This window comes from Nymphalis io, chromosome 24 (assembly GCF_905147045.1).
Source record: "Nymphalis io chromosome 24, ilAglIoxx1.1, whole genome shotgun sequence".
Classification (NCBI taxonomy): Eukaryota; Metazoa; Arthropoda; class Insecta; order Lepidoptera; family Nymphalidae; genus Nymphalis; species Nymphalis io.
Genome location: NC_065911.1, coordinates 5,530,977 through 5,556,437, shown reverse-complemented (window position 1 = coordinate 5,556,437; position 25,461 = coordinate 5,530,977). Strand labels below are relative to the sequence as shown.

At 32.2% G+C, this 25,461-nt stretch overlaps 1 protein-coding gene across 1 annotated transcript in view; it reads left to right on the top strand.

Annotated features, from left to right (window-relative positions):
• The window catches only part of LOC126777892 (dual specificity tyrosine-phosphorylation-regulated kinase 2), a 159,417-nt gene that overhangs the window by 122,740 nt on the left and 11,216 nt on the right, over positions 1 to 25,461 (top strand). The window contains exons 2-3 of the mRNA XM_050501184.1: positions 24,519 to 24,675; positions 25,171 to 25,356. Coding sequence (XP_050357141.1) covers positions 24,519 to 24,675; positions 25,171 to 25,356 — 343 coding nt within the window. The remainder of the gene's footprint in view (positions 1 to 24,518; positions 24,676 to 25,170; positions 25,357 to 25,461) is intronic.

Sequence of the window (25,461 nt, the reverse complement as noted above, 5' to 3'; positions counted from 1 at the left end):
ATTGAATTGTACAAAAGGTGAGCTTAACTACTGTGAGCCACTGAGGGACAATTCTTCTAATGAATTGTCACTTTATCGCAATCGAAAGTTAAGAATTAAGTTTTGACACTATGGTATATGTTAAGTTTATAACGGTTCGGTGTCGATTCGAATAAATATAGAACAGTCAAAGTTGAATTAGAATTGAATTGGGATGGTATCGTAACCGTTATAAATTAGTTAATAGTAATTTTACTGGTGGTAGGGCTTTGTGCAAGCTCGTCTGGGTAGGTACCACCCACTCATCAGATATTCTACCGCAAAACAGCAATACTTGATATTGTTGTGTTCCGGTTTGAAGGGTGAGTGAGCCAGTGTAATTACAGGCACAAGGGACATAAAATCTTAGTTCCCAAGGTTGGTGGCGCATTGGCTATAAGCGATGGTTGACATTTCTTACAATGCCAATGTCTAAGAGCGTTTGGTGACCACTTACCATCAGGTGGCCTATATGCTCGTCCACCTTCCTATTCTATAAAAAAAAAAAAAAAAGTAGAATTGGTCCCCTAAACTGTCTACCAGCCAACTTCAAAATATACAAGAAATTGTGTTAGTAGTTGTGTAAAATGTAAGTAATAAAATTTAATAACATTAACATTAACAATACACACTCATACACATATGTATCTTAAGTAATATCGAAATATTGAAAAGGCGTAAGGTAAATTCGTAAGCTAATTAAATTGCTTAAATTTTATTATTCTAGTCGAAATCGAAATATTTATTGAATATGAAATCAATCAAATGATTACATATACTAATTATTTTTTAGTTAAATATACGCTTGTGTTTGTAAATTTTGTAATAATAATTACTAAGCAATAAAACCGAAACAAATCTAGTAATAACGGTATAGGTGTAGTGTTTCAGTGAAGCCACAAGCCAGGTGTTGCGCACACCTGCGCCTGCGCACAGCCGCTATTTACCAATAATTTAATATATGCAAATTATATTATTCTCTTGTTATACTTGTTTATATACACTTTTTAAATATAAATCACATTGGATAAGTATTAACTACACATATTTGATTAGTCTTCATAAAAAGTAACTTAAAACGGGCACGTCCATTAAAAAAAATTAAGTAAAGTGAAGCTCCATTTTGCGTCAGAAATATTTCAATCATTAATTGTTTTAAACATAATTATAATTACTGTGTATTATCTATAAAAGATAGATATAATATGCTGTTCGAAATTCTAATTCTTAGTCAAAATTTAAAGTTTGGAAACAAAACGCATAACGTCGATATATGCGCATATGTAATAAGTATGATTTAATTTAAGCGTTCGCTTAATAGTCCATGTAACTATTTCAATGATTACGGGTACTGCAATGTAATTCACAACTCAATCCATAGCGTACGTAATACGTTCTATTGTTTTCTGAGTAATGTGTACCGTGTACAGTTTTTAGGGTTGTCAGTTTTCACGAGTTTTCAATGTTTTTTTTTATTTGTTTATTTCGCCATAGACTATTCTTTCCGTGCCTTTTTTGAATTTCGTTATTATATCCTTATATATAGTAATTGTATATGGCTATGCCAAATAGTATTTCACGGAATCTTGCAATTAAATTTTTCATTCCCATACTTTTGAGAAACTTAGAATTTTGCTATCATATTTAGAACCGATGTCAATACGATAATTTTTAAATGCGGGCGATAGTTTTAATTAACACTTTTAGAATGATTTTAATAATAACTTCTGATGAAAATTTATAGACAACTGATATCAATATATCAAGCCCTGCTAATTTTTTTTTCATTTAATTAATGCTAAGCTGTAATTAAAGATTAATAATACTTAACTATTTTTGGTTGTTTTTATTTGAATTAATTTAAATAAAACTAAAACATAGCTCTGGATTATACAGATTTTATTTTGACCGACGTTTCAACCCTACTTATCTCTATTATGTATCAATATTTTTTTTTTTATAGAATAGGAAGGTGGACGAGCATATGGGCCACCTGATGGTAAGTGGTCACCAAACGCCCTTAGACATTGGCATTCTAAGAAATGTCAACCATCGCTTATAGCCAATGCGCCACCAACCTTGGGAACTAAGATTTTATGTCCCTTGTGCCTGTAATTACACGGGTTCACTCACCCTTCAAACCGGAACACAACAATATCAAGTATTGCTGTTTTGCGGTAGAATATCTGATGAGTGGGTGGTACCTACCCAGACGAGCTTGCACAAAGCCCTACCACCAGTAGGTGTACCACCAATATGTGAATATCGTAAATTATCTAACATTTATAAACATATGGCCGTATCTCCCAACCCGCATTGGAGCAGCGTGGTCGGATAAAAAGAAAACGTAAAGCGGAGAGGAGACCTTAGCCCAACATTGGGACGTTTACAACCTGTTAACGTAACTCTATATTGTATGGAGTGATCATAATGTTGGTAGCCCTAAGTACACCATGTTCGATACACACGTGCGCCTCGACTTTGTTTACTGGCGGCACCGAAGATTGTCTGCTGACGTCCAAACTATAAATAATGTATTGACCTACTTATGCTCTCTGGCTGAGATGTAGAAAGATCGAAATTGTATATCTCTTAATTGTTTCTTAAATACTAAAATTACGTTGCATCATTGTTACGTGTAACCAGAATTTATTTTTATATTTGATAATCCGCTAACCCGTATTGGAGTGTAGAGAATTAAACTCCGAAACGATCGTTTTAACAACCTTCGCACGGATGTGGGTTGATGCCCATAAAAATATATATAAATAGACACATTTTTGTAAGTGTATAAATGATATCTTCAAAAAAATTTAAAGTTCTCAATTGATTTTATTTTTGATAATTTAAAAGAAACATCAAATTAATAATTACGTTTTAGCTTTGATCAATTTCGGATGTAATATATATTTTTTTTAATATTATCATAAATATATTTTTCTTATCTGTAATAGTGTTAATGTAATCTGGCCGCTAAGTACTTCTATTTCTCATAACTACGTTTCTGTGAAGTCAACTCGGTTCGGAGCAAGTGTCACATCGGATGAGCTGCGAGGCTGTGACCTAAATCGTTATAATCACTGAACTTTCTTACGTTTTCACATATTTATTATATACATTAAAATATTTTAAAAACAAAAACTTAAATAAATTAGGCATATCTTAAATACAAGAAGATATATAGAAGATAACGAAATGTGGAATAAGTCTTTGTTGCTTTCCATCTAGGATATATGTATAAATGTAATTAATTGACTATGTTTATTAAATTATTATTATTTTTTTTTTTTATAGAATAGGAAGGTGGACGAGCATATGGGCCACCTGATGGTAAGTGGTCACCAAACGCCCTTAGACATTGGCATTCTAAGAAATGTCAACCATCGCTTATAGCCAATGCGCCACCAACCTTGGGAACTAAGATTTTATGTCCCTTGTGCCTGTAATTACACGGGTTCACTCACCCTTCAAACCGGAACACAACAATATCAAGTATTGCTGTTTTGCGGTAGAATATCTGATGAGTTGGTGGTACCTACCCAGACGAGCTTGCACAAAGCCCTACCACCAGTGAAATGAAATGAATAATTAAAAACTTTTTAAAAACAAGCGTTTATATGTGTACAAAATTTACGTGTCGTCGTTGTTGACCGTTAAGGATGTCCTTCGTATGGAGTGTGTCCTGGGTGTAGAATAATTGCTTATCATAAAAATAGACGATCGAGAGGAGCAAGATAGCGCAATGGTTAGAACGCGTGAATCTTAACCGATGATCGTGGTTTCAAACCCGGTTAAGCAACACTGAATCTTCATGTGCTTAAATTGTGTTTATAATTCTTCTCGTGCTTAATGGTGAAGGAAAACATCGTGAGGAAACCATGTGTCTAATTTCGCTGAAATTCTGTCGCACTTGTATTCCACCAACGTGCATCTTAGCGTGGAAGTATAAGCTCCAAACCTTCTCTTCAAAAAAGGGAGGAGGCCAAAGCTTAGCCCAGTAGTGGGACATTCAAGGCTGTTACTATAATATTACTATACATCATAAAAAATGAACTGTAATCGGAACTGAACCAGCATGTAAAATATAAATTATTTAGGATAAGAGGAAGTAGTTCCAATTTAACCAACAAGTTTGACCTAAAAAACTAAAAAACGAAAATTGCATGTTAAATAAAAGCATGTAAAAAAGTAACTTCTTGTCGGTTCGTCTCGACGGAGTCTATCTACATTCTGGCCCAGCGATGACTTTGGTCGTATTCAGTTCAATTCTGTAAAATAGCATGAGCCTACTAGAATAAAGTTTATTTTTATTCTCATATAAATATTATAATATATTTATTTGTTTAATTTTTCAAATGAAGAAATATATTTACTATATATAAAATAGTTATAGATTGTTGATTTTTACTCGCTGTATTTAATAAAAATTAAAAAAAGAAAGACCTAAATATAAATATATAATTCTATTCTATAAGCACGTATAATCTTTTTCAGCTAAACATATAAAAAGAGGCTATGATATACAACACACGTAATCATCGCTATACGTTCTTAGAATTACACCGTCTTACGGATGAGTGTGAACATTTAAAATTATTAATTTAAATTTAGAACTGTGATAGAATGGTGGGTTAATTACGTCTATCTTAACTAAATGACTCGGGTTCAAATCCGGACACACTTGCTATACCACGTCAACTCAACTCAAAAAGTTGTTTTATAATTTATTTTATTTTAAATTTTATTTAATTTTAAATAAGTGGTTGCAAATGGTCCACCTAATAGTAAGTAGTCACCATAACCCAAGTCATTGGCACTGTAAGAAGTATTATTAAGTTAGTATAAAGTATTAACTGTCCCTTACATCGCCCGTAACAGCCTGTGAATGCCCCACTGCTGGGCTAAGGCCTCCTCTCCCTTTTTAAGAAGGTTTTGGAGCTTATTCCACCACGCTGCTCCAGTGCGGGTTGGTGGAATGCACATGTGGCAGAATATCAGTGAAATTAGACACGTGTAGGTTTCTTCACGATGTTTTCCTTCACCGTAGAGCACGAGATGAATTATAATTACAAATTAAGCACATGAAAATTCAGCGGTGCTTGCCCGGGCTTGAACCCACGATCATCGGTTAAGATTCCGCGTTCTTACCACTGGGCCATCTCGGCTTTTTTGAATTGAATTACATCGCCCATGCGCCACAAACCTTAGGGACGTCTCTTGTGCTTGAAGTTACACTTGCCCACTCACCCTTCAAACCGGAACACCACAATATATTGCCGTTTGAAAATGTGTTGAGTGGGTGGTGCCTACCACGACGGGCTTACACATAGCTTTACGAACAAGTAAAACCTAGCTAGCAACCTTACTAAACCAACGAGACAGTTGAATGATGAAATTATTGATATGTACCTAAGTAGTATAGATGCTCTGAATCAATCAAGACGCATTGCATTCCAGTTTCACATTAACATTAACCAAACATTTAATCCGAGGGATTACTTCTGAAAGCTTCTACTCAAGGTGGATCGAGTATTGAGTGAAATACCACGTTACGATGTAGCTTAGACTTGCGCGTTACTTGATTACGATAGAGATGAAGGGTTATGTATTCATTTACTATTGAATGATAATATTTTACTTATAATATTTATTGAGATATGAGACACCAACAAAATTATATGTATTATTATGTTATACATTACAAAGCCTTAGGTTACTTGGTAAGACATTATTTAATTACAGGTACTCACAGCATGCAAATTTAGATTATTAAAATAATAGTATTTAAAATAAAAAAATATATTTTTTTTTGAAATTAACCCGTTATTTACAAATTAATATAAAAAAAAGATAATAGAAAAAAAATATCTTTAGTAACAAGTAGTGTATCATAACTTTAGCTATATATATATATTTTAACCAAGCGCATTATTTGTCCCGTCGTCAGTCCGGACTTTCAGTGTCGGGCCATTGTCACGCTCTCTTCCCGCCGGGCTACAATTAACGTGTTTAATGGTTATAGTGAACCGCACTGCAGACTGACTCTTTCTCTTTAGTTATATAACGTTAAAAATATATTACTTATATTTACTACGTTACTCTCAGTGCTAAAGGTCGAAGTAAAATTGTGCACTGAACAGCATAAGATACTTATTATTATTGTATAAAGTTGTTTGTTTATGCCCTTTTCACATATTTACTAGTATAGTTAGTCGTGTGTCCGATTTATATGCCATTGGAATCAGATTTTTTTATCTGTTGTCTGCAGCGACGGATTCTCTTTTCACAGCGTTGACATGTTTCTGACTATGAAAATGATGAATTTCCGTATGAACTGATAAAACTGACATATTTATAATGATGATAATTATATTTAAAATTACATAAAAATTTCTGTACAAAATTTTAGTAGATGTGAGAAGTAAGTTACAATTTTGAGCCTTTTTAGAAACCAAAAAAAAAAAAACGCTATTAATTTTGGGCAAAGCAAAGATAAGATACCATATTAAATGTATTATATTACACGATTTTCGAGTGAAATGAACATTCGGACATTGAATAGTTTAAAAAAATACTGCTTACTCTTGTCAGTCCTAAGGGTCCAGTTAGATTGAAGGCAAATCACAAGGTTATGACTTCAAGTCCCGGATTAGGCTAATCTAAAGGTATATGGTTGTTTCGGGTTGTCGTGCGTTGGGTTTATGATAGATGATATCATAGAGATTGAACCAGTGTTAGCACACACATTTGATCAATAATAGCTCCTGCGCAGTCTTTCGTTGAATGGCCGACCTATCTGAAACCGGTTGAGAGAACATCATTATAATAATATGCCTTCGTTATTTCAGATGAAAACGTTATAAACGTAATAAAACTGTAAACGCGAACAATAATGGCAGTATAGCGAAGATTGTTGCTAATCGGCTTACGAAGCTTTAATGCATTGAGCTGGTTATGACCTGAAGCAATGAGTACATGAACGTGGAAATCGGAAATGCATTCCATCATATGGTAGATCATTTTTGTGGCTTCTCGAATAGAATAACCTCCGAAGAATAAACGTCGGCTTTACCTCAAGGTTTAACGATCCAGTTTGGAGCTCTTTGGTCAATCGGCTTATATATATTTTAATTTTTACTAAAATTTTCCAATTCCTGTTTCCCCCTTTCTTCTTAAGTCCACGCGAGCTGGTTCTCGATGTCACCGCCTAACTGTGACATCAATTCCATCGCGCACAAAGAAATTTGGCAACTCCTTTCTTTGTCGCACTACCAAAAAATGGAATTCCTTACCAGCTCACCTGTTCCCCTCCTCTTACAAACTGGGTTCCTTCAAACAAGGCGTGAAGAGGCATCTTGCGGGCCGGCAAGGCGGGGACGGCTAGTACAGAACATTCTTCCCGACTGTACTGGCCGTCGTCGCGTTTGGACTCTACTACCACTTACCATCAGGTGGAGTAGAGTCATTTGCCATCCCGGGGCATATAAAAAAAAATGTAAACTCTTATCTTGGATCTTGGCTAAAGGAGACATTTATTCGTTTCAATAGTCTTAGCTACGAACCGATAGTGATCAGTAAGTTTTTTAATGCAAGACAGCTGGTCCTAGAATCTGTTCCTTGCTTATTTATACGAGGGTCTTGACTACGCTAATCTTTTTTTTTTTTATTATAGAATAGGAAGGTGGACGAGCATATGGGCCACCTGATGGTAAGTGGTCACCAAACGCCCTTAGACATTGGCATTGTAAGAAATGTTAACCATCTCTTACATCACCAATGCGCCACCAACCTTGGGAACTAAGATGTTATGTCCATTGTGCCTGTAATTACACTGGCTCACTCACCCTTCAAACCGGAACACGACAATACCAAGTACTGCTGTTTTGCGGTAGAATATCTGATGAGTGGGTGGTACCTACCCAGACGAGCTTGCACAAAGCTCTACCACCAGTAGATCTACTGCATCATAGTTGATATAAATCCGATTCGCGATGTATCCTACCTCTTTACAAAAATACAGATTGTCTTTTGGTTGTTGGATTTAAACCCGTTATCTTTGCCTGAAATCCACGTGATTTATCACATGACTTTACTGCTCTTTACTGCATATAACCAATCGAAATATGGAATAAAGCTATGGTGAATATAATAAAATATACAATTATTTTGTTTAATTGAAACGTCAATTCAATACGCCGTATTAATAACGATATTTCATTTATCATCCAGATGTTCGTAAAATTTCTCTTTTTTGTTATTTAAGTTTATTATTTGGTATTGAAAAAAGTAAGTAAATGTTATTATTGTTGCTATAGATGTACACACTTTAGAGATGTAGTTTTTTTGGGAATTTCCTCATTTAATTTTATAAATAGTATACTTAGATAACTATTTTCGACATGTCCTTTAATACGACTCATGTACTTATGCATAATATAACAACTTGAAACAACTTGAACAACTAAAATAAATTGCAAGTAATTTATTATAGTAAGTAAATAATATATACGAGTAATTCTCGCGAGTCTATATGGAAGTTATAATAAATTTAAGACTGTGATCGTGATGTCAAAGAGGCTTCATAGGTTGGTATAAACTATCAAATGGTCTATTTCGATATATTCTTATAGAAGTTAATTTTATAAAAAGGGAAGCGGACGGGCAATTGGACCATCTCATGGTAAATGGTCACAAATAGATGTATTGCTGTTTGGCAGTATATATCTGATGAGCGGATGGTACATACCCAGATGGGCTAACACAAAGCCCGACCATCAACTTCAGGCCTCGTCACCTCCTCATGTATTGTGTTAATTATTCTTTTCGAAAATATTTACCGTCGAAATCTAATATCAATTCGTCGCACGAATTATGTGATATTAAAAAAGCTATGTGTTTTTATTACCACTGTTGTCAGAATTACATACGTAAAAAAAACTGAATACGCATAAAATTTTTAATAAAAATATTTGCAAAATAAGCTCTATAAAATTTCAATTTCGTTTTACACCTGCCTGGCTGGGAGCAAACATCCAGATAACAACATGATCGTCAAATAAAATCCAATATTGATACTATTGACATTTAATTTGCATTTTTATTTACAAACCAAACTGCACTGAATCAGATGTTGGTATGAGACATATCGCTAACCTGAACACGACGTGCGTGAATCGTTTTAAACAATTCGTCACCGCTTTGAGTCAAATGTTTTGTGTTCCTACTTAATTTAGATCAGACGCTTCGTGTCTTTCTAATAAATTAATGAATTTTCTAATTACTTCCGTCGTCTTACTCGTTAATGTCAGGTATGAATAATATTTTTATTCTTTATACATTGATTTTGATGTCTAGATTTGTAATATTTTATATCATTATCCAAATTAACAGCTACAATGGGCGTGCGAGAAATTCTCACTTCGATATCGGTTCATTTATTACGTATTGAAGCATTGAACTAAAAATTTAAAACGTGTTTTCATTTTCATAAAAACACTATTTATATTCGACCTTTCTAAATTGTCAGGATTATCTTTAGTATGTTACGTCGCTTGCAATATAGCAGACTAAATTATGAATATACCGATATGACTAGTATGTCCCACCACTTCATTACAACCAATTTCGTGCAACTTTATCAGATAACACCCCAGGCACAACATAATTACGTCCAAAATTATACGCCCCAATATAAACGTTATCACATTTATTGAAATATCAATTTTGCATGCATGTATTTGTTATATTATTAAGCTTAAGTGAGGTCGTCCAAACCTTTGTGATATCATATTGGGCTCATGTGTATGATTCTATTGTAATGTTCTGACCGGATGAGCCATATACTCTTTATACGAACCTTCATATCTAAATTACTTTTTGACCATTTTAAACCATGATACAAGAATAGATTAAGTATAGGTATGCCACGACTTTGATCTTCGAGAATTCGTTGAAAATGTTTAAACCAAAAGTATTCATTACTAGAAAATTTAGACATTTATTTTGTACGAATTGTAATATATGTATATACAGAATGATAGAATCTATGATTGAACGTCGATCTAAGAATTTTTAAGAATATTTTTATACGAAAACTTCTCACAAACTAAACATTAACTCAATATGGTTACGCAACATACACCTACTCGTTTAAAAATAATTATAAAATTAAATAATGATATATGAATTTAATCTTGTCTAGTTTGACATTTGTACAAATTACATAATAATAATATATCCTATTGAATAGTTATCGAAATATATTATAACTCAGCTAAATATAAATCTATCCTTTCAAATTGACTGATGATCACTTCTCATTAAGAATGATGTAATTAGCGTTCTAGTCCAAAAGTTGCTTAAATTATATACGAGTTTCAAAGCTTTAAAAAAATTATATCTCACACAGAAGGGCTCCAATGGGATACGCTGCTGGCATTCTTGCCACAGGAATCATCGCGGTCGTGATTTTTACATATATATATTAAGGCTTTAATGTATTTTTTATGTAAATACATTTCATCTTGTGTAATAAAAAATAATATACATAATAAAACAGCTATTTCCCAATTCGAATTATATGATGTAAATTCAACTGAATCGGTAACCTTATTCCTTAACCGCAACTTGATACAGAATCTGAGGAACGCTTGTCCTCATTCAATCACATTACATTGCTTGTAACGACAAACACTTCGTTAAACCGTATTATTCCATGTTTTTACTAACGTAACACAACGGCTTCGATCTGAGTTTTTTTTTAAATATATATTGAAAAAGAAGGCGAAGGGCTAAATGGGCTATTGGTTGGTATTGATGATAAATGTTTCATTTCTATTGACGTTAGTACTGAAGAAATAAATAAAATAAATAGATTTTTGAAAAGCTTGCACAAAGACCTAGTAAGAATATATAATATACTTTAAAAGATAAAATTTCTTATCATATTTTTTGTTTCAATTTCCTTTTATGCATTTTAATAGAATTTATTGATATAATTAGTTCATACTTAAATTTAAATTCATATCCATATAAGGTACGTAATGTCAAACCGCATTTTTGGGGCTTAATTGACCTTTATCTTAAAGAATTATAAATATTTTTTCAAGTATTTTTTTAAAGGAAAAAAATATATATAACGTTAAGCAAGTATTGCTTTGTCGTGTTTGCTGTTTGTATTCTCCCTTTCATACGATTGAAACTCGAGATTTCGTCTTTGAGGCTAAGTGCTTGTTATTTTTCTTCATTATTTACCGTTGTTTATATTTCTTCATGTTCGTTTACATTGACCCCATTTCTTTTAAGTTCAGCAGTTCCGATTTACGGAAGGGAATCATTCTAAGAACTAACATTATGTATTAACGCTATAATGTAATTTTTTTTTAAATATTGTTATAAACAAATTTCGTTATCAGAATGATTTATATTTAAAGAATTTTTAAATTATTCCGCCTCCGACAGCTTTATGTCCAATTATCAACTTTTTAATATTGACATTTTTATCTTCAAATCTTGTACACTTTCTCGTTTCAGCTTTACTGACACAGTTAAAGTGGTTAATTAAGAAATATTAACCGAACGGTCGATTTTTAAGAAAATCAATAAACCTTAATATCGAGGCACGTAAAATATGAACATATAATATTTTTTATGTTACCCAAACTTTAAATGGTTTGAAGATGCGGTATTTCGAGGAAATTTTTTATTGACAAAAACGAGGTTTTAAGTATTAAAGAAGAAAAAAATGAGGTCGCTTGTTTATTTACATTTTTATTAGTGAAGGTTACTGATAGTGAACTTAATGTTCCAGAAATAGTATACTATAATAGACAGAAGAATCGCAGTTGTTATGTGGTTATTGCTCGTAATCACAACATAATATCTGAATTACCACCAGTGTGGTAGGGCTTACACTGGTGGTAGGGCTTTGTGCAAGCTCGTCTGGGTAGGTACCACCCACTCATCAGATATTCTACCGCAAAACAACAATATTTGATATTGTTGTGTTCCGGTTTGTGAGTGAGCCAGTGTAATTACAGGCACAAGGGACATAAAATCTTAGTTCCCAAGGTTGGTGGCGCATTGGCTATGTAAGCGATGGTTGACATTTCTTACAATGCTAATGTCTAAGGGCGTTTGGTGACCACTTACTATCAGGTGGCCCATATGCTCGTCCGCCTTTCTATTCTATAAAAAAAAAATCTCAAGACGGGGTTTGATTTCTTGGTCTTTGTCTTCCATTTCGCACTATCCAGGACGTTTTGGTCAATGATATCAAATCGCATCATGCCATTTCTAACAAAATCAAAACAAAATTGCATCTTCAACCTAACATAATCTCCGAATAATAAGAGGAAAAGTTTTCATTTTGACTACTAATGTAATGCATATTTAATATAGAAATTCGAATTTGAAACATCAAAATAGATTCTAAGTAATGGAATATTTTATATTGTTTCTCGTTTTGCGCGAATTTAGTAAGACGCAAAGTAAACAGTTCATGATTTTAATTCGACACAAACAAAGCCGATTCCCTTGAATTTGAACGATTTATTTTTTATAGAATACATATTGAAACTTGGAATAAATTTTCGATTATCGTGCACACAAAAACACCGAGTTTTACAATTTATCTTGGAAGCAATTATTGAATGTTTTCGTTTAGTTGCAGAAGTTTAGTTAAATAAATGATTACGGGGTAACTGTTTTCCTCACTGGTACACAATTAACGTCTGTGTTTACAAACTATTATATAGGGAACTAACAATGTGCCGAGTGATGTTTACTCGACTGAAGCGGAATCGAGAAGAATAATGTATTTACAGTATGGTTTGCGTTGTAAAGCCGAAATGGTTGAATGGATTACACAGATTTCAACTAAAGAAATTGGGTTTAAATCTAAACACACAGTTTTCACGTGTTAATATTTCCTATTAATTAATTTCGCGCTTCGTAATGAAGGTAAACATCGTGATAAAATCTAGATGTTTCGAAATAAATTTTGTCACATCAGTATATATGTATAAGTATATCCATCAAGCCGTAGAGTATCCCAAGCTTCGCCTTAAACAGTAGCGTCTGATCGTAGAAATATCGTTTATAGATAGCTACAGTCTCGAGCGGGTGTAACAAATAAATGCTCTACCATTTGAAGCTTCGAAGCTTCTTGATATTGACAATTTTGCAATCTTGGCATCTTTTCGTCACGCTATAATACATAAAATTTACGTAAATTTTAATTAGCCTCCATATTGCGATATGCTAATTATAAACTTGTCTATAACTATATATTTAATTTTATATATCATAGAAATTATTTATGATAAAGTATTATAAACATTTTTCGAATGAAATGAGTATTGTTAACGGTATTTTGCAACTACTTAGTTTATGTTAATAATACGTTTACAAGTGAGTACAATTAATTTCATGAATCATTGACTTTCGCGACAATCTTGTTGCGTACGCGCACGTGCGCCTTATTGGCTTCAATACAACAACAGATATAATTCAAATTATGTTTATAATTATTAATTACGTTTATTTGTTTCGTAAATTTTATTTTTAAAGTATTGTTATTTTGATTTGTGCTCGGTTATTATATTTATGAAATGATAATTATTTTCTACGAGGCGTAATTAAAAAGCTACGATCGACTTGTTATTTATGGATCAGTTGATTACGAGTAACGGATAGTAGGATAAATATACGAATATAAATGACTGCAAAAAAAGTCTATAGTTTTAATTACAAAACCCTCAATTTCACAATTCTACTATCCGTAAGCTAAACGAATCGTTTTTCGAATATAATAACTCTTTATTCGCTTTAATTATATTACAAGATTAAAGAATATAATATACCAAAAATAACGGTAAACTATTAGTTAAAATCGTTATGTAATTATTAACTTGATATATTTGTCAACTACGACGTTTGACACCTCTGGGTCAAGCTTCATTGTATTATTCAGTTATATTGAATTTATTATTTATATATTTAGTTATATTGATGAACATAAACTTTAAAATAAATACTTATAATAAACGTAATACTACGTATTCATTCAATAAACGTAAATATTTTTGTTGTTACTTCAAACAAAACTACACATAACTGTGATGTATTTCGAAACATATGTTATTCTATTCATATTGAAATTTTAAAAAATATATCACGTAACGGATTTTTGGTAAAAGCTTATATTCGGAACAGGAGACAAATCGCCCTTTCGTAGTAATTAAAACCGGGGCAAACGGAACGAATTTTTCACTACATTTCAGCTTACTCCATTTAAAAAAAAAACGATCCTCAGAACATTCTTGGAATATCGCAAGTGTTATTCAGATATTCGAAAATGTATCATTTTGTGTTTTATTCTTAAAATCTAATGACACCGATCTCATGCCGTCTTAATTACAAACCGTATCGTTACAGCTTCGTAACGGGGTCGCAGCCCACATCTGTCCAGAGATTACTGACACATTATTACGTATAAGATTTTACTTTACATTTTAAACAAATTCAGACACTATTGTCTAAGTGTATCGTAGTGTATGAAGTGTTATTCGAGTGTACGTAAGCTGGTTTTTTTTCGCGATCGTTTTTCATTGAAGGTTACGTAGTGTTTGCCGCTTCGGTTTTGACTTTCCTGACCTGGTTCTAAGTGTAAATAAGATCGCGACGGACGAATTAGCGCCGGGAATCCGAGGAAAGACAGCAGAGTGGAAAATAAACGACATTGTCTATCGTTTGTTTTGTTTAATCGTAAGAACAGCTGTGTCAGTGACGTCACAATGAAGTTAAACACGGCCCTGTCAATTAACAAGACTTTATCCGATTTGATCGTAACATATTGTTCCCAATGTCTCACATAATATCTATCACATAGAAATTTTAATATATTTCACCTCGTTCTATTTCAGTTAATATTTATGACGTTTTTAAAAACAAAGAAGTGTATTAAAAATTCTTTTGCTAAAAGTTCATATAATTTGAAGCGTTTCATTTTTTGTTTAGTGGCAATTATGATTAAATTATAGCTTTTGTTTAATTTAAAAATTAATTAAAGATTTATTAAATATTGCACGACTCATACAATGAGATATTTACTAAACTAAGCCAAATAAAGATTTGTATATAGATATTATAGTATATACTCTATCTTAGAAGTAAGTTAAAATAGGATAATACATAACAATTTAGTAAAATTTTTACAATTTTAAAATTGCGAAATATTAAACGAATTTATCCAATTTCCATAATAATAACTAAAGTCTTGTCGTCGTTAGTTTGCTTTTATCGTGAAGTTAATTAATTCATATTCAGATTAGCATAACAATCGAGTCGAATGAATAATAAATTTCGCTGCTAAAAAAAAGCTAAAATCACTCTAATATTAATAATTTTATTAACAAGCCTCGACGGAACTCCGAATGGATAAATACACTAAAAAAGTTACGGTAAATTAAAAACGCACCATTACATTAGGATAATAATGAGATGTTTCATATCTTCTTGTCTTCATTGGCTAAACATGAATCGCTATCCGCGATAACACATGTTACATTATTAAATGTAATAATAGTAAGTCACTATTAATTTTAATAAAATCATTTTATGTAAATGATTGGTAGGTAACGCTTTTTTTCTACCTTAAAGTTTGCCTGGAAGAGATCTTTGTCTTGACTTTTAGCGATTACCGCCTCTTCATACATCTTCCTTATTTGTAGACTGTTTATATGTATAAGTTGCATTATTGTACAATAATGTGTATTTGTATGTCTAGTGAAATTCTGGTAAACTCATCCTTAACTTATACATATATGGTTCCTAAAGTAAATTTATTATTTATCTGATAACACATTTTTTTAACTTTTAATATATTAATGAAATAAATTTATATTTTATAATTAGGTAAGAAAAAAAAATTGAATTCTGAAACACAGATCTGGACAAACTAATTAAAATCCGAATTCAATATTCGATAAATAAAATAAATATTTTATACATTAATCAATCAAGAAACGTTATTAACAACGTTAACCAATCAAGAAACGTTATTAATGACGTTTCTTGATTGGTTAAAATATTTTCAAACAATGTGTTAATCGTTCCAAGAATTAAAATACAATTTTTGGTATTTCGACCTAGTGATCAATGTTCGTCGTGTGGTCTCCAGTCTACGTGACATCGTCGAAGTAATTTCTGCTCTCTTATAGTGTTACAGTGACATAAAGTTATGCCGAGGATTTTTATGATTTATATCATTCACTTATTCTGAAACCTGTTTTTAATTAACTCTTGGTTTATATATTTTTTCTAAATATTAGAGAGCAAATCATTTCGAAATGTGACATGACTTTGCTCAGGGGTTATTCGTTACCTTAAACTCAGGTATAACTCAAGCCAATAAAAACGAAAAGACCGATCTCGTGCTATATCATTCGCACACTATTCGCATCTCTGTTGCACCTGTTATGTTTGAAAATAAGTTGCCGACCATATGTTAATAACTTTGAATTTTCATTTCGAACTCGTTAATTGCTATCGTAACGGTTAAATGATTTTACGAGAAAGAGGGGTAAAGTTTGGTGTAGTGTCATATGATATGGTTAAAAAAAACCACTTATTTAGATTATTGCAAGCCGTACAAAAATAGTTATAATTAACTTATTTAATTTTCTTCCGTAAACTAATTAACGCATATATCTAATTTAATGATTATCTTATTTTGCTGACGTACTAACAGTATAAAATACTGACATAATTCCTTTGCATTATTTATAAACTAGAAATTGCGGTTTCAAACCCGGGTAAGCACCGCTGAATTTTAAATCTTGAAAAAACTTACAAGTGTCGGCTATAAATAAGCCTCATGTGTATCCACCAATCCGCATTGAGCCTGATTGGTGATGTAAATTCTACTCCTCCTTCAAAACCAGATTCCCCACAGAGAGAAATGTTATAAGTAAAACTAAGCGATATGTTTATATTTTTAAGAAATGTAATAATGTCAAGACTTTAAATAAGTTCGTAAAATTAAACCGTTTATTAAAAAGCAAAAGCAATTTATTAAATTCGCTCCGAATTCCAAGCGGAATATCGCGAAAGGTGTTTCCAAAAACTTTAATGTACAAGCATGCGCCTACGCATAACACATCCGCTTATATTATTACAAGATAATGTTCCACTAAATTATGCTTGATAAAGAAATAAATAGATTTATAAACTTTTTTTATTTAAATTATAAAACATGAATAATATTATAATATTAATATAATTTTAAATAATAATATAAAAAAGCTCTCGATTCTTTTTACACATTAATTCAATTAGCCTATTGCAATAAGTATTTTTTGTTTGATTATGAAAAATATATTTTATTTCAAGTTTATAATTTAATCTGTTCTTTGATTATCTTTTATTGTACATTAAAGATTGAAAAATTATAGTAATAAAATTGTATATCAATTCTAATACATACTTAAAATTAACTATAAATTCACATTTAAAATAATACCATTATATTCCATATATCCACTGGCATTAATATTGTATATCATTCGGTGGAAGGTAAAACACGTGTCATCGAATCATCAAGGAAAATTTTACTTTTATTTCATACAATTCGCGAGAGATCGATTTTCTTCGAAATAAATTTACATTCAAATGTGAGCTGATACGGCCCAGTTGGTAGATAACGTGAATCTTAGCTGTAGATTGCGAGTTCAAGTCACGGTAATCACAACTGGTTTTTTCAGTTTTCATGTATTTATTGTGTGATTTACCTTGTGAAAGGAAATATCGTAGGGAAATCATCATGGGTCAATTGAAATTCTGCCATATATGTTTTTCACCAACTCCAATACGCAGCTCCAGTAGAGCTGCGTATTGGAGTTAGCACTAAAACATACCGCAAAACAGCAGTACTTGGTATTGTTGTGTTCCGGTTTGAAGGGTGAATGAGCCAGTGTAATTACAGGCACAAAGGAACATAACATCTTAGTTCCCAAGGTGGCGCTTTGGTAATGTAAGCGATGGTTAACATTTCTTACAATGTCAATGTCTATGGGCGTTGGTGACCACTTACCATCAGGTGGCCCATATGCTCGTCCGCCTTCCTATTCTATAAAAAAAATCCTCTTAAGAGGAGTCTTCGTCCAGCAGCGGGACATATATCGACCTGTAACGTTTACACGTGTATTTAGGTATATATGTATTTTTGTTTAGTAAAGAGACTTTAGGCTTGTTTTTAAAAAGTGATTTTACCTTTAATTTAAATAGTATAATTGTAAATATTAAAAGAGATGAAAATATTTTAATCTTAGCAATATGGTTAAAAAAATCATCTTGTTTATATAAAAACATCTTCCACAAAGATATTGAAGTGATTTGAAACAAATAAAAGCAGAAAAAGTTAATTTGATAACGTCCAATGCCTAAACTAAATTCTAGTTTTGTCAGATTGGTCTAAATTGAACAACAAATAAAGGAATAAAATCTAGAGAGGCACGATTTATTTTTCTGTTTTTCTGTACAATAATAATAATATTATATAGAAGAAGGATTCGTTTGTTTGTGATAGATAAACACTGAAACAACTGTACCGGTTTTGATAATTCTTTCACCATTAGAAAGCTAGTTTATCCAGTAGTAACATGGGTTATATAATATTTCAAAGTCAATAACAGTTTCACTAACATTCAATACGCATTTTTTTTTTCTCAAATCCATATTAAATATCATAGATTATATCTTTTTGTCGCACCAATTCAATGTCAGGGTTGCTTATTTTTCTTTACTCCTTTTGGTTGATAGGCTATAATAATGGAATAGGCCTTAAAATAAGTTGGAGGTGCACTAGTGCAGAACACTGCAGGCTCTACTCCTATTACAGGTGCAATAGGAGTAGAGCGTTCCCGTGGCTTCAACGAGAGGGACATCTTGGGGTTTTAGTCGGTAGGAGTCCGACATAATTCCCTCGCCTCGGGCGGGGAAGTATCAGAAGAGAATTTCCCCAAGAAAAAAAGGCTATAATGTTATAGTGCATAACTATAAAAATAGTCGACATAATATGAATCCTCTTTTATGCTTAAAAACGAATGGTAGTTTAAAGTACATTAAAGATTAAAGACATGTATAAGACTGTATGTGTATTAAAAATATCTCGTAAACTCATTTGCAGTCGTATGATTTTGAAATTTATATAATTCCCTTATTACCTTAGTAGTCTGTTCGAATGAAGCGACGATCGTGAACTCCACATTTAATATGATCTAATCCTTAGGGGATGAACGCTCTTGGCCGTGAATTTAGGTAATTGTGTATGCAAAGGATATTTTTATTTATTTTATAGTTATACGCACAATACAATGTACAAAGTTGCTTGAGATGAATCGCGTTATCGTTAACTTACATATTAAGTAGGATAATACTAAACAAAAATATTGCCCATAAGCAATGTTTGGGATCGTATACGTTTACGATGTCTCGGAATTTCTCCAAGGTTTAATATTAGGGATTTTCATATTCAGTTGAAAACCTAATTATGAATAAGATTTATGGGCCCCTCGGTAAAATGTGATTGTTTTGTGTGATGTCTTTTACGCCGTACCAACAATTAAATTGATTTGTATCACCACCGTGCCATTTTCGGTTTATTGGTTTGTACGTAAAGTTTTATATTATTTTCTAACTTCGTTTCCTTAACGTACATCAAAGACTAATTGATTTTATTGTAATTTGCTACCTCGACTTCGTACGAGTAAAATTCATACAAAGTTATCACTTTAATTTTTTTAATTAATTTGAAAACTTATGTTCCAAATTTCAGATGCTGAATAATTTATTTTGGTATTTGCTTTACGCAAAATACGTCCTTTCTTAGTAAGCTATATTGTATGTCGCTCAAAGAGTAACTATGCTAAATTTCAAAGCAATCAAACCTATACTTTCGGAGATATTAATTATCGTCAGGTATGATCGTGATCAAGGGTAAGCAAAAGTCCCGTAAATGTCCAATTTTTGGGTAAATATTAACATTGTGAGCCTTTGAAAATTAACATGTTCTTTCTTGGTACTTTTCTTCGACTTCAAACAAGACTTTAAACACCCTTTTTTTAATAATTGAGAATACAAATTAGACAAATGAAATATATAATTACGCTTGCTTAAATTAAAATTTGCGACTATCGACTACGATTTACACGTTCTATCCACTACACCATTTCGGTTCTCATCTTTAATGTGCGGGTGATTAATTCCTACTACGTTTTGTAATCTGTATTTGTATTTGGAAGTAATCGCTTCATTACCATAAAGTTTTTTTTACACATTGACACAATAGATGTTTCGAAATATATTCGGTCTACGAGTTCTTAGAAGCGAGACGTCAATCATTTGCATAAGTTTTTACACACCTTGCCAAGTTTAACAGAATGCACGAGCGCCCGTTTCCTGGTACCTGAATCATAAAAAAACGTTCCCTTTATACGTAACACATTGATATGATTTTTCCTTGTTTGATAAAACGAATTTGTTAATGAGATAGATATGCATGCCCAGTTACGTTTGACTTGTGTAATCTTGGGTTTCATTTCTAATTAAATAGGTATCATGTTTTTTCTCAGAATTTTCGGGTAAAAGAGACATTGTTCAAATGATTGATTTTAAGAATAATTTCGTGGTATGATATGACTAGAAATATTAACATGGTTATTTACAATTTATAATACATAATCATTGTAAATGTATAAAACTTTGCATGGAACTTAAGTGGTCGATTAATATTTTTTTTTATTTATAAATTCCCTCGATGGATATGGTATAAAAATATATAATAATATGATGCAGTATCACACGCTAGAATGTCTAGAATATTTAGTATACAAATATATTTTTTATACGTTTATCAAAAAAATATTAATGAAATTATTTTGTCGTGTACCTAAATTACCTGAATAATTATACAGTTATAAATTATTTTATTTTATAAATAAAACATAATATAGAACTTCTTCATTATACAGTATGATTTCTTTTTTTTTAATATTTCAAGTTAACAACGTCGCCCATACATGGAAGCAATGATCTCATAACCGGATTTCCAGGTGTAATAACATAGTGTTCAATGCTTTATTTTTCTTAACTTTTAGTAAACATTAATCACCAACTCGTACGTGTATTGTCTACGATCACCCTTGGCCCCGTGCCAGACCCGGCGCTTCCCAGAAAACGCGAATTTGGAACATATTATATATTAATGTCGCTAACAATTTTCTCAGGAACTTGCAGTCGCTGGGTTCGAATAATTATACGTCACAGTTCATTGACTCGATTTCCAATTTTGGTTATTTTCACAGTACAGTAATTTTCTAAATAATTCCGTTCCGCCTAGAATTCTAGAATTTATAACCTAAATTCAAGACTTAAATTAGTTTGTCGCTGTTGAATACAATGCATTTCTTTTCATATTACTACTATTAGTGTGGTACTTATTATTATTTCCCGGAAAAAAATTAGACTTTTGGTAAAAAAGAGTGTCTTTTTTGCCATACCATTTAAATCTAGTAATCTACTAAATAAGGCATCTAGGGTTTCTCTACCAGTTTTAATTTATCATATAATAAAATGCTAATTCAAAACCTATGAATGTATTCCGACCTGGGGTCCATGCAGCTAGTTTGCTTATAAATATTTTCTCTTAAGGTGACAGATTTTGTAGAAAGTCTTAGTATGAACGATATAGACAGCTTAAAACATTCGATGTATATCGGATATTAATATTTTAATTAAATAATAGTCTAATGTGGATGCTATGATTTACCGATTTTTATTATTACGAAAGATAAATTCACTATAACAGATATTTATCTTGAAATCTTGGCATTGGCAGGCGTGATATCGTTTGTTATCGCTATTCCCAACGTTGTCGATGTTAATTTGACGAGTGATTTGTTCTATTGGAGTCTTATTTATGTTTATCGTTTTCTTTTACCGGAACTATACGTACAAGGTTCCTGTATTGTTTTGAAATTTGGCATAATTCCAAGATATAAATTACGTATTTTCAAAAACGGTTAAAAAAACCATTTGATGTATAGTTTATCATTATAATATTAAAGGAATCGTTTGTATTATTATGTATACATGATTTAAACCAAGTTTCTTACTTCAAGGTACTCTTTAAATAGCTTTGCCCTGTGTAGTTTAAGTACGATGTTATAACAATTAATCTATGCGTATGACATACACGGCCATAAATTATGGCTAACTATAGTACTAAGAGCAATACCTTTTAAGATTAACAAGCAAGCACAATAGACTATAATAAACGCCTCGTGCCACCGTGCGTCAATACGCGCACGCGCAAAATTTTGTTGTTACTGTATTAACGGAAACTGTTATGCTTAGCTGATTCCGAGACCCGGTAATTAGTTTACCATTGTTGTTGTTGTATAACAGAAAGGTTGAATGGTTCGGAGATTTGATGGAATTATAATTGATTAAGACTAAAAATACTTCCTCGTATGAATTTTAATTATTGTACCAACAATATACAGTTAATATGTATATGTGTACGAGATTGTCAAGTATTTGCTACCAGCGTGTCCTTTGTTATTTTGGTCATATAGCGCGAAGGCAGCCTGACAGCCTCGACAAGCTGATGGTGCTTGGCAAAGTAGAGGTGAAACGACCAAGTGGCCGCTGCCCCACACGATGGTCGGACCAAGTTACCAACCTCACTGGTCTCCAAGTGATCACAGCCCTGAGGAAGGCTGAGGACAGGAAGGACTGGAGAAAATTCACAGAGATCGTGAACCAGACCCTAGATCAGAGTGGACATTACATTCAGCAATGAAGTAAACGACCGAGAAGAATGTGTTAAGAATGTTAGTCTATTAAGTGTACGAGAATGACAGCTACAAAGGAGTATGTAATGTCACGGAGCTCACGCCATTTAGATTAAGAAAAAATTTAAATTGACACTTCTGCATCGCCGTCCGCTGTCAACGCACAAAATTTTTCACAATTTTATTACTCCATATTATTTTCTATATTGTTCGCTATTCACCATTCAAATGTAATATTATTTAAATACATATAAGTTTGTTACGTCAAAAGAGTTTTACTTCTACGTACAAATTCACGCAACCGTCATCAAGATACATCAAGCAACATCCATACAATGACGTCATAGTTAAGAATATGATCAGGTAAAATATCGTTAGGCGTATAAAAGTCTGTTTAAATTTTAATCAATAGAATGAAATTGAATTCCTAATACAATGTCTTACCGTTGCTTATAATAATGCAACTAAGTGACGGGGAACGTGCTCTCTTTACGTTTTAGTATTTCTGGGTACAGATATATATTATACTTTAGATTTTCAAAACCGCAACAAACCAAGTTTAATTGAAAACAAAACGTTCTAAATCGGGAAACATCAATGTGAATAATATCGAAGTAAACAGCCAACGAAAATATAACGATCCAAAAACGATTGCGTGCATATTCAAACATCGTCAGAAAGTTCCGGAATATACTATTATCATATGTTTTTCTCGATATTGGATTATATCGAAATGCAATAATGTATATTTGTTTTACTAATTCGTTAAAATGTGCCGTCTTTTCAAAGACTGATTATATTAAATGCAAGCAATCTAACAAATATATTTTTTATAATATTTGAAGGACATTACAGGCAAATGAGTCATCTAGTGGAAATTTGTCACTACCAACGATATAGACATTGGTGATGTAAGAAGTATTAAGCACTCCTTACATCGCTAATGTGCCATCAATCTTTCAATCAAACATTTCAACACACACAAATAATACATAAACTTTGTTAATTATACAGTAAGCTTACACAAAGTTAACGAGTTATGTTGCCTTTTATAATTATATATTGTGTTCACCATTGATAGGTTTGTTGGCTTTTTTGAATGCTATTGCAATTTTTTGTGGACGTTTAATAAAATTGTTAAGTTCAAAGTTCATTAAATTCTTTGACTTAGCTTATATTTATGTTTATTTTATTTTTGTATTCATTTTAATGTTAAAATTTCTCTTTATTTCTTATTTAAACTAGATAATCGCAATGCCGTGTAGTAGTTTTTAATAAAAAATGTACGTACAATGTGTCGTTGGTATAACAATATATAATTAAATAAAAAATAATTAATTTAAAAAATTTGGTCTTTTATCTGAAATAGGGGAAAAGGAGACAATATTACGTTAGTGTAAGAAGTCGTGACGACATCCGCATCTTAAGATCGTTTGTCCAACTTCGGTATTACTCGTATGAAGGACGATTTTCAATTTTTATTCCACGAGTTAGTGGGCATATGTTTTTAGTATTTATAAAACCTACACTAATAAATGTATGTGACAAAATTTGTTCAAAACTGCTCCATCTTGCAAAATTTTTATATTCTGATGTACATTTTTTTTTTAAATCCATATTAACATGTTCCTGTTTATCTTCTTCCAGGTGATAGACTTCGGCAGTTCATGTTACGAACACCAGCGCGTTTACACGTATATACAGTCGAGGTTCTACCGCGCTCCCGAAGTGATGATGGGCGCGAAGTATGGCATGCCGATCGATATGTGGTCTCTCGGGTGTATATTGGCGGAACTACTCACAGGTGCGTTAAAATATATTTTAAGTTAAATCATATTAAAGTAGCTAAGGCGCTTTTTTATTTTGTAAACAATTGTCTGATGTTTATCGCGTGTCACCTATTGAAAGTTAATAGTACCATGCTAGAAACCTTCACGCAAATCTTCAAAACAACCCTACAAAGTTTCAATTTAATTGAATAATAATATCCGTGAACGCATAGAGAACGAATAAAGAAATATTAATTTAATGGGATGACAATGTAGTTATTTTATGTCTTCTTAAATAATAAGTATTGACTAATACTCACGAGCGTAGATGACCCAGTAGTTCGAACACGTGAATCTTTAATACGGTGTTCTCACCACCATAATGATATCCTATAAAAATTTATGCTGCAAAATTTTTATGGATTGTAACACCACCACTCCAAAATATTTCTATTCCATAATAACACTGATAGTTTTTTTTTTACTTTCGGTATGTACATGTATTTTGAGCACATCGTACGATTTTCCAGGTTTTCCCCTATTACCCGGCGAGGATGAGGCTGATCAAATGGCGTGCATCATAGAATTACTCGGAATGCCTCCCCAGAGGCTCATAGAACAGGGAAAGCGATCGAAAAACTTCATAAGTAGCAAAGGACTGCCGCGGTACTGTACGGCGTCCACGCTCGCAGACGGAACTACAGTCCTCAGTGGTGGTAAGTTGGGTATATAAAACCACGTTAATCAAATTTTCAAAATATAACCTTAATAAGATGAATGCAATCACTTTAAATTATAAGCCAAGATATCCCAAAGGTTAG